The 13,720-nt window shown below is 54.0% G+C and overlaps 5 protein-coding genes and 1 non-coding gene across 6 annotated transcripts; 1 reads left to right on the forward strand and 5 right to left on the reverse strand.

Moving 5' to 3' along the window:
* Positions 1–1,522: 1,522 nt before the first annotated feature.
* eng2 (putative GPI anchored endo-1,3(4)-beta-glucanase) lies at positions 1,523–2,619 on the reverse strand (the record flags this gene model as incomplete). Its single annotated transcript, XM_025649188.1, has 2 exons — positions 1,523–1,590; positions 1,659–2,619. 2 exons carry the CDS (start codon positions 2,617–2,619, stop codon positions 1,523–1,525), a joined length of 1,029 nt encoding a protein of 342 aa, XP_025506364.1.
* A 3,108-nt stretch (positions 2,620–5,727) lies between these two features.
* On the reverse strand, positions 5,728–7,337 carry BO66DRAFT_317170 (uncharacterized protein; the record flags this gene model as incomplete). The annotated part of the gene is made up of 3 exons (XM_025643547.1): positions 5,728–5,819; positions 5,874–6,846; positions 6,906–7,337. The coding sequence occupies 3 exons, from the start codon at positions 7,335–7,337 to the stop codon at positions 5,728–5,730; spliced, it is 1,497 nt and encodes a 498-aa protein (XP_025506365.1).
* Positions 7,338–8,006: 669 nt separating this feature from the next.
* Positions 8,007–10,029, reverse strand: BO66DRAFT_389841 (O-phospho-L-serine:2-oxoglutarate transaminase). Its single transcript, XM_025646874.1, has 10 exons — positions 9,822–10,029; positions 9,627–9,745; positions 9,390–9,564; positions 9,168–9,336; positions 8,988–9,110; positions 8,914–8,939; positions 8,677–8,862; positions 8,436–8,628; positions 8,293–8,383; positions 8,007–8,237 (listed from the first exon to the last, which is right to left on the reverse strand). Exons 1-10 carry the CDS (start codon positions 9,926–9,928, stop codon positions 8,155–8,157), a joined length of 1,272 nt encoding a protein of 423 aa, XP_025506366.1. The 5' UTR covers positions 9,929–10,029; the 3' UTR covers positions 8,007–8,154.
* Positions 10,030–10,430: 401 nt separating this feature from the next.
* Positions 10,431–10,520, reverse strand: BO66DRAFT_t90. Its single transcript has one exon. It is a non-coding gene; the product is annotated as a tRNA-Asp (tRNA).
* Positions 10,521–11,035: 515 nt separating this feature from the next.
* BO66DRAFT_427032 (uncharacterized protein) lies at positions 11,036–12,449 on the forward strand. Its single transcript, XM_025650319.1, has 4 exons — positions 11,036–11,213; positions 11,287–11,519; positions 11,603–11,964; positions 12,125–12,449. Exons 1-4 carry the CDS (start codon positions 11,109–11,111, stop codon positions 12,367–12,369), a joined length of 945 nt encoding a protein of 314 aa, XP_025506367.1. The 5' UTR covers positions 11,036–11,108; the 3' UTR covers positions 12,370–12,449.
* Positions 12,450–12,691: 242 nt separating this feature from the next.
* BO66DRAFT_399479 (uncharacterized protein) lies at positions 12,692–13,066 on the reverse strand (the record flags this gene model as incomplete). The annotated part of the gene is made up of 2 exons (XM_025648684.1): positions 12,692–12,837; positions 12,898–13,066. The coding sequence occupies 2 exons, from the start codon at positions 13,064–13,066 to the stop codon at positions 12,692–12,694; spliced, it is 315 nt and encodes a 104-aa protein (XP_025506368.1).
* Between the last annotated feature and the right edge of the window lie 654 nt (positions 13,067–13,720).

Raw genomic sequence — 13,720 nt, forward strand, 5'->3', positions numbered from 1 at the left:
AGACAAGGTAGGAGCACTCGTGGGAACGCCAGGGGCGGCAAGTCTGCTAGACGAGGGAGCGACGGAGAACGAAGGCACGGCAGAGCTGGAGGCGCCGAAGCCGACGGCATCAGCACCGGACAGGATAACGCCAGAAGAGCCGGATCCGTGGCTTCCACTGGAGGAAGCAGAGCTACCCTGGCCGTTGGCTTCAGCGCTGGCACCGCTCACAGTAGAGCCATTGGCAGATGCAGCCGCAGATGCGGAGACACCAGAGCTGCCATTGGCTTCAGCACTGGCACCGCTTGGGGCGGAGGCCGAGCCGGAACCAGAAACAGAGCTGCTTGAGCTGCCGTTGGCTTCGGCACTTGCTCCAGAGGCAGTGGAACCAGCAGAGCTACCCGAGCTGCCGTTTGCCTCAGCACTTGCGCCAGCAGTAGAGCCAGTAGAGCCAGTTGATCCGGAGCCAATGGAGCCGGAGCCAGTGGAGCCAGTAGAACCAGTAGAACCAGTAGAACCAGTGCTGGACTCGGTAGAGCTGCCAGAGGAGCCAGTAGAACCGGAGCTAGTAGACCCGGAGCCAGTCAGACCAGAAGACCCGGTAGACCCGGTGGAACCAGTGCTAGACTCGGAAGAGCTGCCAGTGGAGGAAGTTCCAGCGGAGGTGTTTCCAGAAGAGCTACCAGTTGAGCCGGTCGACCCAGTGGAGCCGTTGGAAGAGCTGCCAGTGTTGCCAGAGTAGCCAGTAGAAGTACCCTGGCTACCGTTGGACTCTGCACTAGCACCGCTGACAGTAGAAGGAGATGAGCCGGTGCTAGACTGAGTACACGAGCCACCAGTGGAAGGGGTGTTGTCGGAAGAACCAGTGCGCGACTCTTCAGTTGCAGAAGCGCCGGTAGAGGAGCCGGTAGTAGATTCGGTCGAGCCGGTAGAACCGGTCGAGCCAGTAGAGCCAGTCGAGCCAGTCGAGCCAGTCGAGCCAGTCGAGCCAGTCGAGCCAGTCGAGCCAGTCGAGCCAGTAGATCCAGTCGAGCCAGTAGAGCCAGTAGAGCCAGTCGAGCCAGTAGAGCCAGTAGAGCCAGTCGAGCCGGTCGAGCCAGTGGAGTCAGAATCAGAGCCAGCCCCAGATCCGTTGGCCTGAGCGCTAGCACCGCTAACAGTGGTCGAGGAGGCAGCAGGAGAAGAACCGGCCCCGCTGGCGTTAGACCCAGAGGAAGCGCTTCCGCCGGTAAGACCAGCAGCACCAGTCCTCTCTGCAGAGCAAACAGTGGCAGTAGCAGTAACGGTCACATAACGAGTAGACTTGGACACGGAGCTCGAGTTTTCACCGGCAACGGAGATAACACCGACAGTAGCGACCTGGGAAGTGGATTCGGAATCGGCAGAGGCGGATTCGGCGGCGGCAGCGGGAGCAACGGTGGTGGCAGCAGATGTGGCGGCAGCATTGGTAGCAGCACCGTTAGTAGCAACAGAAGCGGTGGCAGCAGCATCGGTGACAGCAGAGCTGGCAGAAGCAGCGGTAGCAGCAGCGTTGGTAGCAGCATTAGCAACAGAAGTCGTGGCAGCAGTAGCAGAGGCGACAGACTCGGTCTCGCTGGCGGTAGAGACAGACTGAGCAACAGAAGTGGCACTGCTGGCAGCGACAGAGGCAGAGGCAGAGGCAGAGGCAGTCGAGTTACCAGTCTGAAAGATCTTGATGTAGTTGATCTCCCAGAAAGACTCCTCGAAAGCAGAAGGGTTCTCGGCAACATAGGCAACACAGCTCTTGGTAGCACTGGTCTTGTCGCTGATAGGGCAGCCGGACGAGAGGAAAACACCACCGGCCCAGTCACCGCAGAAGGTAGTGTCGAAGATGAACTTCTGGGACTTGAAGTGTTCGGCGAAGTTGCAAGAGCCCTGCAAGTGGCCCATGGGAGTGCCGAAGGCAGAGATATCGGGGGTGCCAGCAGTAATCGACGTGGGAATCGAGTCACGAGCAAAGTACCAGAACTTGATGTAGTCCTCCTGCCACTCCATAGCATACACACCACCACCTTGCTCGTTAAAGGGGGTGCCTGAAGAACCCTCTGAGCTCTGGACGACACAACCCGTGGTTCCAGCATCCTCACCACAGTGCGTGGCGGTCAGGGTACCAGTCATATCACTTTGGGCGGAGACATCGCAGGTGCCGCTAGTGTGAAGGACAATCTCGCTGGCCGTGTTCAGGTTGACAGACTCGATGATATCAATCTCACCATCGGCTGGCCAATTGGCACCGGTCGACCAGAAAGCAGGCCAGGTACCGCATACGCTCCCGGGCATGTGTGCAAGATCAATAATGAAAAGTCCGTGGTCATAGTACTTCTTGCTCTCGATGCGGACCGACTCACGACCGGGTCCGGTGGTGCTTAGCTTTGTTGTGTGGTCAACACCCATGTAGAAGGAGCCATTGTTGTTGACCTTGACCAGTCCGGAACTCTCGGCATAGCTTTGGTTAGTGTAGGTGACAAAGCCGTTCGTGGGGTCCGCGCCGGTGTAGAAGTCGAAGTATTCGAGGAAACCTTCGCCTTGCCAGGTTTGAACGAGGTTGTAGCTGGAGGCAAGGGCAGGCGAGATAAGAGCGAGTGAGCTCAAGCTGAGAAGCGTGAATGAAGAAGGCATCGTCACTGGAGTGAGGTCAAGCGAGCGAGGGCGATGCAAATGTTAAAGAAACTAGGCCCTGAGGAACAGGTAGAAGATGAGATCGCGGAAGAGGCTTTCCCGCAACGATTGGCGTCGGTAAGGGTGGTAAGGAATGATGGACAACAGCCTTCAAGGCCGATGACGTGGATTGAGAACGAGAGATCGAGGCGCAGAGATCAACCTGCAGCGAAAGGAAACAAAAGAATGTATAGGAATTATGAACAATCGGAAAGGGAGAGAGAAGAAAGGAAGGGAATGTACATCGAACCAACAGAAAAGGAAGTATGCGAAACACGGCTCACGGCTGGGGGGCAGGTCGGTCAATAATATAATAGGATAGTAAAATCCTAAATAGAACCATAACACACACCCTGCCTAGCCAGAGATCCAATGTTGAGTGGCTGCGGACCAGCATGGTTGTCGCCGGCCATAGCGAAACGGCTAGTCATTGTCGGCTGGGCCCATTCACCGAGCGTCAACAGAACACGGCCATTGGAGAGGGGGAGAAAGGGTGGTTCGTGCCGCGTTACTTAGGCACTCGGTAGCGGGCTTTCCAGGCACGGAACGAATCAGCAAGCGGAGCTGCATGAGTTTAGTTTTCCTTCATTCTTGGGCTCGGCATGTCGGTGGATCGAGCAACAGAGCAGAGACGTGGTGGTGGAAACCTGAAACGCGACGAGACTGCCCGAGGGGGAAGATGAAACAGGAGACTGTCTTGGGTGTGATTGCGCTGCTAGCTGGTCGAGTTCTGCATGCAACGGACAAGTCGATATGTAGAATGAACCAGGATTGTTGATCTATTGATTGTATTGCATCTTTGACCGATCGCAATTGAGCAGTGTTGTTGTTGCTGCGCTGCGGAGAGGGAGGGAGATAGACGATGGTGTGCTGGGGCAACGTTCGCATTCTCGACCGGTCCAGCAGCGCCGCGGGCAGAATTGCCGATCCGGGGCACCAGTCCGAGGCAGAAGCAGAAGGCATCGTGCGAGGACCAAATCTTAATGGCGGGCGGGGATTATCAGGTTGACCGTCGACTAGATAGATAGACTATGCTCCTATGCTCCATTCCCGCGTCGGGGTTGAGTCCGTCCAGAGTCCAGAGTTCTAGACACGGAGAAGGTGGAGCAACACGGACGACGCCGTTGTTTCTTTGAGACCAAGTGGAGGAGAGAAGAAAGACAAGAATAGCATCAAAGAGAACTCGAACCGTGTAGGAGAATTAACTTTCCTTCAGCAATCATCTGCGCAATCATCTGCACAATCATCTGCACTGAATGAATGGATCATCGATGAAGAAAGGAAGGCGACTGGAGATGCCATTCCAGTAACTGGAGTTGTTGCGGAAAGAAAGAATGTCAGAAACGCGCATCCGCGGCACGATTCAGGTGGTGCCTGGCTGCCTGGCTGCCTGGCTGCCTGGTTGATGCCTCGAGAAAGCGTCAACTGTGGCTGGGGTGGGGTGGGGGGTGAAGGAAATTCTCCCGCTTTGCTGTGGCTCAACCGCGCCGACGCGTGGCTGACCGCCCCTCCCATCTCCCTCCAGAAGACGATCACCTCATGTAGATTTCCCATGCTCATCTATCCCATGAAATTGGGCCTTAATTCCAAGTCCTAAGGTCATTCAATTTTTCTACTCCAGTCTCAACTCTTTTCATCATTCCTTGTCACTGATAAACCACTTTCCCTGAACCAAATCTCCGTCCCCAGCACGAACAAAGTCTACTATTTTTGTCCCGAGCTTCCCCCCCTGAGCTACCCAGAAAGCAGGTGTCCTGCCCATGGGCTGAGAAAAGCCAAGCCAATCCGATGGAGACGGCATTACGGTCCTGGACATGTGGTCCTGTGGTGCTATGGGTCCCTCGGCCCAGAGAGCCGTAACTTATCAGTAGTAGTACATTGAGTGATTACGAGTATTTCTAGCGACCACAGAGGTTTTCAGCCGACTGTGCTGACGGGACAAAGACAAACCACTAACGCATCTAGCTATGGGGACTGCTTCTCCTTCCACGCAATACTGACAACGCCTGTCATATTCTCTTGGCTTTTGCTTCCACATCTCACATGAGTGTCATGACACATAATCATCCTATCTTGACAGAGACCCAAAATCTGACATGCAGGGTTGAAAATCTCCGTGCTCGCTAGTTTACTCCGGCAGTCTTCCAGATTGAACCCTGATCCGCGCTAGTCTCAGATTCTCGTATCGCCCTCGCTAGTCGCTACTGTTGACTTTGGTGGCTAACACAGGGAACAGTCATGACTTGACTGCTCGATTTCAGGTACAGCTCAGCCAAGAGAACCCCTGGCTCGTGCTATGGGTAGACTAGGTCGACCTAGGGACTTTGCTCGCTCTAATTGTACACTTTGTCGGATCGGAATCGCTATTCAGGTCCCTGGCGACCTGCATGACTCGGTCAATGCCTGGTCTATCGATTCGGTCATGTCCGGACCAAGAATGGGGCATGTTGCGGGCTTTTGTACGGTTGGCCACAAATTGAGAAAGCCTCCATAGAAGACCCTGTGATCCGCAGGGTGTGACTGGTTGTCAGAAACTTCGTAGACCATCGCTAAAATGGTGGAATCCGACCTATTCCATCCACCATCGTAGAGTTGCCGCGAACAACATTCGAGGACGTTCGATGGAATTCAAGGTCGAACACAAGCGACGCATGGTGGCGGCGGTATGTCATTCCCATGTCGAGCTTAGAGCCACGCGACGATTCCTGATCACCGGAAGAAAGTTCCTTGGTGATGTCGGTCGCCGACTGTGGCTTTGTGACAAGTGCTCATTCTTCCCAGACACGTAGGATGCACTTGTTGTCGACGGTTCTTAACGACCACACGGTCCTCACAGTCCTGACATCGCATGAGTTATTGCAAGGCGGTCTTTACTAAGAAGTCGATCACCTTCGCAGGTAAGATCCGACCTCAGGCAGGCGTGCCGGGAGAAGGCCCTGTTACAGTAAATGAGCTGAGTTTCCCTCCCGTGTCACATCACATGCATGGAGAACGCGAAACCAGTCTGCTCTTCGAAACGAAGGCCACCGCCTGCCTTAACTTCCAACTTAGTAACACCTAGTCCATGCCTCAGCCCTCAGTACACTCTCGGAGAGCCTTTTCCACATCGCGACGACGGAAGCCGGGTGTCCATCCAAGGCAAATGCCACACCCCGACAAAACTAGATCGCGTTAGCAGATAATTCAACACGATATTCAGCTCTCGAAGCACATACTTTTGATCAACCGCTTCGCATTTACCGCCGGAGCAGGCTGATGGGAATCCTTCCCGACATCCGGCGGAGCATGTGCAAACAGGCGAACGCCCTGTTCACGAAGATAGCCCTCCAAGTCACCCATGTCGAACCAATCGCCCGCGAGAACTTTCTGTAGATGCGGTGGGAGCTCTAGTAGAGGCTCCGGCAAGACCACCCATCGAACACCAGGCCGATGTAGGTAACTCGCCAATCCAGCCTTCGCGGCAGTCCACGGGTAATGGGTGCCTGCTCCGCCCAGGCTGAAGAAAGGGATGTCCTTCCAGTCTTCGTAGCGTTTCTTTCCATCTTTCGTGTTAAGCGCAGCATAGAACAGGCCCGTTAGGGTCTTACGGTCCACGATGGTGAGAGGCAAGCAGAAGTGTCTCATGATGCGCTCCGTGCTGATGTTGTCGTCGCACAAGGCAAGACAGCCGTGGTAGATGCACGACATGTGCAATCGACTCATGAATACAGACAGCTCCATCTCCTGGATATCCGGCAGCGCCAGCTGCTGGGGAGGAGGCCTGAGAGCCGGCCTGAATGGCGTCATCTGCTTTTCAGATTGGAAGGTGGGTAGAACAGGAGGGTAGGTCTTCCCGAAGTCAATAGGCACCGAGAATTGAAACCCATTCCCCGGAGCAGAGGATTGGGCAGAACTAGTTCTCGAGGATGCCGACGAGGGCACCAGGGCTGTCGAGTCTGCTCCGTCCTTGTTGGCATCTTTCGCCAGATTAAGACACGTCTGCACGGTATGGTGCAGATGCTCGGCCAGGTGAGGGTTCGACTCTAAAACCCCGGACTGAACGAGCTGGTCGCTGAGCGAAAGTACAGCCGAGCTCATCTGCTCGACCACGGACTCTAATTCTCCGATGCGACTCTTAAGGGAAGACATGTTCGCTTCCTTCCGCGAGCGATAGGCGCGCTGCGCAAGGCGAATCTGCCGCCGTCGCCTCTGAGCAATATTTAAGCAGCTGCATGTCGGGTCAGGCGATGATGATAACAAAGACATACCTCTTCAGGGTCTTCCGCCAAGGATTCATCGAGTACTTTTCGAGGCCGGCCTCGTTTAGCAGTCGTACTTGCCCCCGATGCAGGCTTCTCAACCTCGGCGCGTTGGCGCTTGGGATGCTCTGCTACAACATGATCTGCATGCGTCTGCTGGCTGTCGATTGTGCTTGAAGTACTATCGATCTCAAAGACATGGTCGGACGTGATGCCGCCGAATAAGATTGGCTGGGTAGAGTCCCCAGGTAACGATTCAGCAGACTCGGGCACCGGGTACGAACAAGCTGAGAGCAGCGAGGTGATCTGTGGTGACGCCATGGAATCCGACGCAGGGTGGGTAGAACCAAAGAACTGATCGTGAATAGTCTCCCAGGGCACTAAAGTGGCATCGGTTTCCGTTGCGCCTTCTTGTGTTGCGGCATAATTCAGATGCGCCATGGCATCATAGGTGGGGGGTATTTATGTCTTAGGTGACAGGATGCTACTCTGTCGAAAGATATCAAAAGCCGCAGATGAGCTGTTATAGAGACGGAAACTTAAGTTTGTATGCTATCAGCCGGTTGCCACGCGCGAGGATTCATCAGCATCGTCAGCAAGGAGGATGCCACCCAACGGGGCGATTATCGGCGCGGTCAGATTGTCAACGGTTGGGTAATATAATCTGGACGCCCCAAGGCCTGTGCTAATGCACGCATAACTCTTGGCTATGCAGAAAACGAAGTTGTCTTGTTGGGAGGCGGGATGGGGATTCGTGGAATTCCGCCTCGGCCCCAACTGTTCACTAATCATTTGTTTGCCTCAGGCGAGAACACGCTCGTATTTTCTGCCTGCTTTGTCACTAAGTCCAAGTTGTGCGCGAGAGCGAGCCCGAGAAGGCGGTGAGGAAAAGACTAACAGTTTCGCCCTTCCGTTTTGGCCAGCTGTTGGCCTCATAATCGCCGGGTTCTGCAGCGAGGTTGCGACCATTCTGCCACCGCCTATTTTGATCTATCTGCTGATCCCCATGGTTAGGAGCAGACAAGTAGAGCTACTTCTAATGTTCCCTGAATTCTGGTCTTACGAGATTCTGTACAGCCCAGTCCGTTTCGTGAGAAATACAAGATAGTTGACGGTTGAGCCAGCCCTGGTAAGAGCTCGGGAATATATTCTCAGTCTTTGTTCATAGCCTTTTAGCCTTTTAGCCTCCAAACGCCCAGTCATCAAAACATGATGGCTATTTATGTGCAGATATCATTTTTAATCTCTCAAAGACCTCCTAGGCAGCGAACTCCTTCAAGTAGGCAACAAGCTTCTCGACGCCGGACTCGGGGATCGCGTTGTAGTTGGAGGCGCGGATACCTAGACGTCTCATTAGACACCATCATGAGCTATGCCAACCAACAACTAAACTTACCTCCGACGCTTCTGTGGCCCTTGAGACCGGTAACGCCACGCTCAACAGCGCCCTTCAAGAAAGACTTCTCCGACTCGTCGACGTTGCCACCCTGCTCGGGTTAGTGCATTTCGCGTGCAGCTTCGTGTCTGCGGTAGACATACCTTGGTCACACGGAAGCAGACATTCATCCGCGAGCGGACGCTCTTGTCCGGGACAACGCGGTAGACATCAGGGTATGCGTCGAGAGTCTGGTAGATAAGGTTCGCCTTCTTCTCGGCAACGGCCTGCTGTCCATCAACCTTGTTGGGGAACTCGGCAAGGAGCTTCTTCAACACCTGACCGGCGATGTAGACACTAGATGACATTAGCCACGCAGAATTGAAAGAGCTTCACGTTGCATACTCGAAAATGGGCAGAGTGTTGTAGAGACTGTTGTTCTTGGCGATGACGGAGTAGTCGAGGATGGTGGGCGCAATGGGCAGACCGAGCTTGCGCAGGATAGCGGGAGAGGCGGGAGGAGAGACCGGGGGCAGGAGGTCCTTCTTGATGATCACTCCAGTAACTCCAGGCGTACCGAGGTTCTTCTGACTTTTGGGGGTTAGTACCATGATTGAGGGGATGGTATGGATCTGTCCTTACGCTCCGAAGAAGATGACGGAGTAGTTCTGTTCTGAGTTAGCGCATGCTAAAATGACATTTCAGGTCATCCTTACCTCGACAGGAATGCGTCTGGAGAGGATGTTCGACGAAAAATCACCGATGACAATGGGGTCGTTGTCTGTGCCCTTGGGCTCCAGCACCTTGGGGAAGCCAGGGAATTCGACACCATCGACAGTCTACAAAGCACACATTTTAGCAGTGCTTCAACCACGGTCGGAGCACCGGGTGCCTACCTCATTGTCGCACATGTACACCATAGCAGCCCTGGGGCTCAACGACCAGGTGGATTCGTCCGCGATCTTGCCGAACTTCCCATCGTTGATCGTTCTCGAGTCACTGACGACATTGACATACTCGGGTCCGAGGAGGCGGGCAGCTTCTTGGCTGGCCTTCAATGACCATCTGCGCAGGCCATTAGTCCAACAGCGCCGTAATTGATCGGTCGGGACACTCACGATCCAGTCACAAGGTAGTCCAACCGCAATTCGGATTCGACCTTCTTGAGAACCTCCTTCAGCGCGTCCTCCTCGCTGATCTCGGGGTGTTCCTTCACGATCTTCTGTCTTTGCTTCTCGACCCAAACAGACACGATATTATAGACGACTGCGCCGAATTGGCCGGAGCCACCACCTGCAATGGACGAGTCAGACGACCGAGCCGTAGCCGCAATGACGAAGGAGTGCCGCAAATACCTTGCATGAACAGGATTTCGTAGGAGGAAGGGATGTCGAGGAAGTTGGCGAGGTCAGCCTTGGCAGTGTTCAGGATATTCGAGGCCAGCTCGCTGCGGTGGCTGTGCTCTGCTACACCCCTATAGAATTGAGCTGTCAGAGAAAAAAATGGTTGCACGGATTGGCGATAAGATCGCCGGGATCGGAGCGCCTCACAAGCCAGTGTCTTGGTAGTTCAACAAAGCCTCAGCGGCGGTGGTGAGAACGTCGGTCGGGAGGGCGGCGGGGCCGGCACCCATGTAGGTGATGTCTTCTCTTCTCATGATGGCAGTGATTGTGTGGATTGGTGGTGTTGTTGGAGATGTCGGGGTTGGATCGTGGGGAGGATAAGACGAAATTTAATGACGTGCCCCTCGCCCGTGACTCACTAAGGCAGGTACTGGTCAGTCCCGGTCCGATGTTACATAATTGTGGTACGAGAACCCCACCACAGAAGGGAGCTGTTTACTTTTTGTCTGTTGAACTAGACTACGTTCTTTGGCTTTCAATGGCATGGTTCTGGAGTTTGATACCGAAAGGTGGGGCTATCAATGGCGTGATTGACAGAGAGATTTACTGTACTGGAGCGTACTGCATAAAAAAGGTTCAGATCGCAAATCGACTCTACGGGACTCAAGACTTTTTTGCTGCCTTGTATCGTGTCAAGGACTGCAATTGCTGGAGATCAGTTAAACTTCAAAGCTGTAATCTACCGCACGTGGCGAGAGACGAGATCAAAGATCATCATGATGCGGGAACAGTAAAAAGCATGACGCAAAAAGAGGTCTCCCCGACTGGGAGTCGAACCCAGGTCTCCCGCGCTTGTTCCTGTTCAGGATTGACAAGCGGAAATCATGACCGTTAGACCATCGAGGAATTGGTGAGAGAAGTGGGTAGATTTTGGTTTCAGGTCAGGAAAATTACACAGATGCAAAAAAAAAAGAATCCAAATCACCCTGCACCCTGCAATATGTGTTTTGCGCATGTCTGAAAATAGAAAATGATACAGAATTAAGAAAGAATTGACAATGAAACCTTATACCAAGCCAAGACTTTATTGTGGATCATTAAACTGAAAAAGCACGCACTTATGCCCATTGATTTTACCGTTGCATGTGGCGGATGATCAGCTTGAGATTACAGTATCCCGCTGATTGCCCTCTCAGACATGTAATTCTAGTCCGCGCTGATGGCCAACATCAACATAACACTTCGTACAAAGCATATCTGCTTCGACAACCTAGACTCTCGAATCACGGTACATACAGTACACCAGCGACCGGCAAGGTAAACGCCAGAGCCACGACCGCGGACAGGGGCAAGTGGATCCCCGATCTCCAGCGGCCCGGGGCCACCGGATCCAGACCATTCATCATCGTCCTCCTCCACTACACGCATATATCAACCTCAAGCCTAACCTCCCCAATACACCCCAGAACATACACCCAGCCCCCACCAACCAAAATGACAGTCATAGCAGTAGCAGGCGGCACCGGCGGCGTAGGCAGAACCATCGTCGAGACCCTCCTCGAAGAAACCACCCACAAGATCATCATCCTAACCCGCAGCGTGCGTAATTTGTCCTCAGCCTCAAAATCCATAATCCCCAGGGCCCCAGTCCCCAAAGCTTACCCTCATGCAGACCCCCCAAGACCCCCCCACCTCACGAGCCCAGCACCTCCAAATCGACTACGACGACATCCCCGCCCTCACGGACCTCCTCACCACGGAGGGAATCACAACCATCATCTCAGCCATCGGCATCACCACCGACGCCACCAGCCAAGCGCAACTGAACCTCATCGACGCCGCCGAGCAGTCCCCCACCGTCACCCGCTTCCTCCCAAGCGAGTACTCTTTCATCCAGACGGCCGAGTAATCTCCCTACCCTACCCTCCTGCCCCTTTCCTCAGCTTCCCTCCCGCCCAACCCAATGCTGTGCTGATAAACATCAACAGCCTCCTCGAAATCGACCCCAGCATAAAACACTGGCTCGCAGCCGCCAACAAACTGCACCACGACGCCCCATCCCTAAACTTCACCCGGGTCATTCCCGGCTTCTTCATGGATTACTGGGGGATGCCGCACGTACGCACGCACCTGCAGCCGGGGGTGTTTGGAATTGACGTCCCGAACGGCCGGGCGGCGATTCCCGGCGACGGGAACGACCGGTTGTGCATGACGTATACGTACGACATGGCGCGGTTTGTGGTCCGGTTGCTGGAGGAGGTGGATGCCGCCGAGTGGCCGGAGTTTAGTGTTGTGGTGGGGGATGTGGTTACTTATAATGAGTTGCTGGGGTTGGTGGAGGATATCAGAGGTTCGTGATTCTGAATATTCTTGCGTAGGAGTCTAAGAGAGAGGGGGGGGGGTTAAAGTCGGGGGTCAATGGTGAAGCAAGAGGGAAAGGAACGGAAGACACCGTCAGAAAGCATGCGAACGAGACCAGGGTCGATTCTAACCAGACTTTCCACATCCAGGTCGAAAATTCTCCGTTGTATACGACAGCCCCGAGGAGATCAACCAAGGGCAGGTCACCGTCCCTGCCGTCCCAGAGGGCTGCACCGAGGCGGAAGCCCACGAGGTGACCGTGCTGGTCAGTCGGCTCACCATCGCGGGGGTCTTCGATCTGCCCGTGGAAGGGCGGCTGAATGCGCGATTCCCCGAGATCAAGCCGGTCAAGGTGAAGGAGTTTCTGGTTGATGCGTGGAAGGGGAAGAACTGAACCCTACTCCCGGGCTGTATCCTACATCCTACTATCTAGTCTTGCGTATCTTACCGTTGGATAGGCTAGACAAACGAAACAGATGAAGATTTTCTTGCTTTATGCGGATCTTAGGTATATCATAACAACATAGTCTGAAACGCTCCGTGACTTTTCTCCCGAACCCCAAGCTAGAACAGAATACAATGTAAAGTATTTCACGCACACTATGGGCAAAACACGCAAGACACCGAAGGAGCCCTCGATCAGTTCCCGATCGATTGATTGAATCGAACCGATCTCTACCCCACTCGCAAATCGAGATCCCATCCTTACACCCTACCTAGACACTCGCCCACCAAGGACCGAGCCAGCCATCCATAGCCTCGTTGTAGTAAATCTCATCAGCACCATCATCGTCCTCCGCGTCTTCCTCGTCCTCATCCTCCTCATCGTACGCATATTCAACGAACAAGTCTTCGAGGTTAACTGACACCGGCAATGAACGAAATGCACGTTTGGCAGGGTCAGAAAAAGGTCATCACGTACAGGTAACAGTAGTTCCTTGGGTAGCTGCCGCCGCCGCCGCAGCAGCAGCCACGGTAGCAGAGGTGGTAAGAGGGTCAGTGGCCTCCAACAGCTTGGCCAGGTCAGCCTCGGTGATCTCGTCACCGGGCTCGCGGGTGTGCAGGGGAATGTTTTCGATCTGTCCGGACATTTTGTGCTGGGCTCAGAGGGGTTCGAGTTGCCACACAGTGAGAGAGGTCAAGGGCAGGGCAGGTGGCATAGAAGAAGTTGAAGGCACTGGAAGTTAAAGGGACGTCGGTTCCTAGCCAGAGGAGCGATACGTCTCTGCTCTCGCGGGATTGTCCATTTATAAAGGTCTTGTCCACTGTCGAGATGCCCGTCTAAGAACATAAGTCCTTGACATCAACATGAAATGCTAAAACGCAATGAAGCAGGTTCATTTGGACGGTGGGAGGTCTAGACCACCAGCTCAAGCAACACTCTCGCCTCAGGAAAGAGAAACGTGTGGCCTTGGTTGGAAGACCGACAAGCCCTTTTTCTCACAAATTGATTGATGGCGTATAATAGCCGGGGATGTTATATCGACAGACACATTGGACAATTCGCCGCCACCACAAATATTCAAAGCTCAGCCACCAGCCACAAGACCAAAGATGCAACCCGCTGTATCACATGCTCATCAACAGATGAAACCAGAAACAAGACTTCGCGTTAACGTGGCTCTAGTTTTCCTGATCTCTGGTGTGGTGAGGCTTCCACAAGTTTCCAATCTGGAGACCACGGGACCCCAAGGTAAATGGAACGGCGTGTTGGGCCCCCAGGGCTTCGTATCCTCCATGATGAA

This window comes from Aspergillus aculeatinus (genome assembly GCF_003184765.1).
Source record: "Aspergillus aculeatinus CBS 121060 unplaced genomic scaffold BO66scaffold_11, whole genome shotgun sequence".
NCBI lineage: Eukaryota > Fungi > Ascomycota > Eurotiomycetes > Eurotiales > Aspergillaceae > Aspergillus > Aspergillus aculeatinus.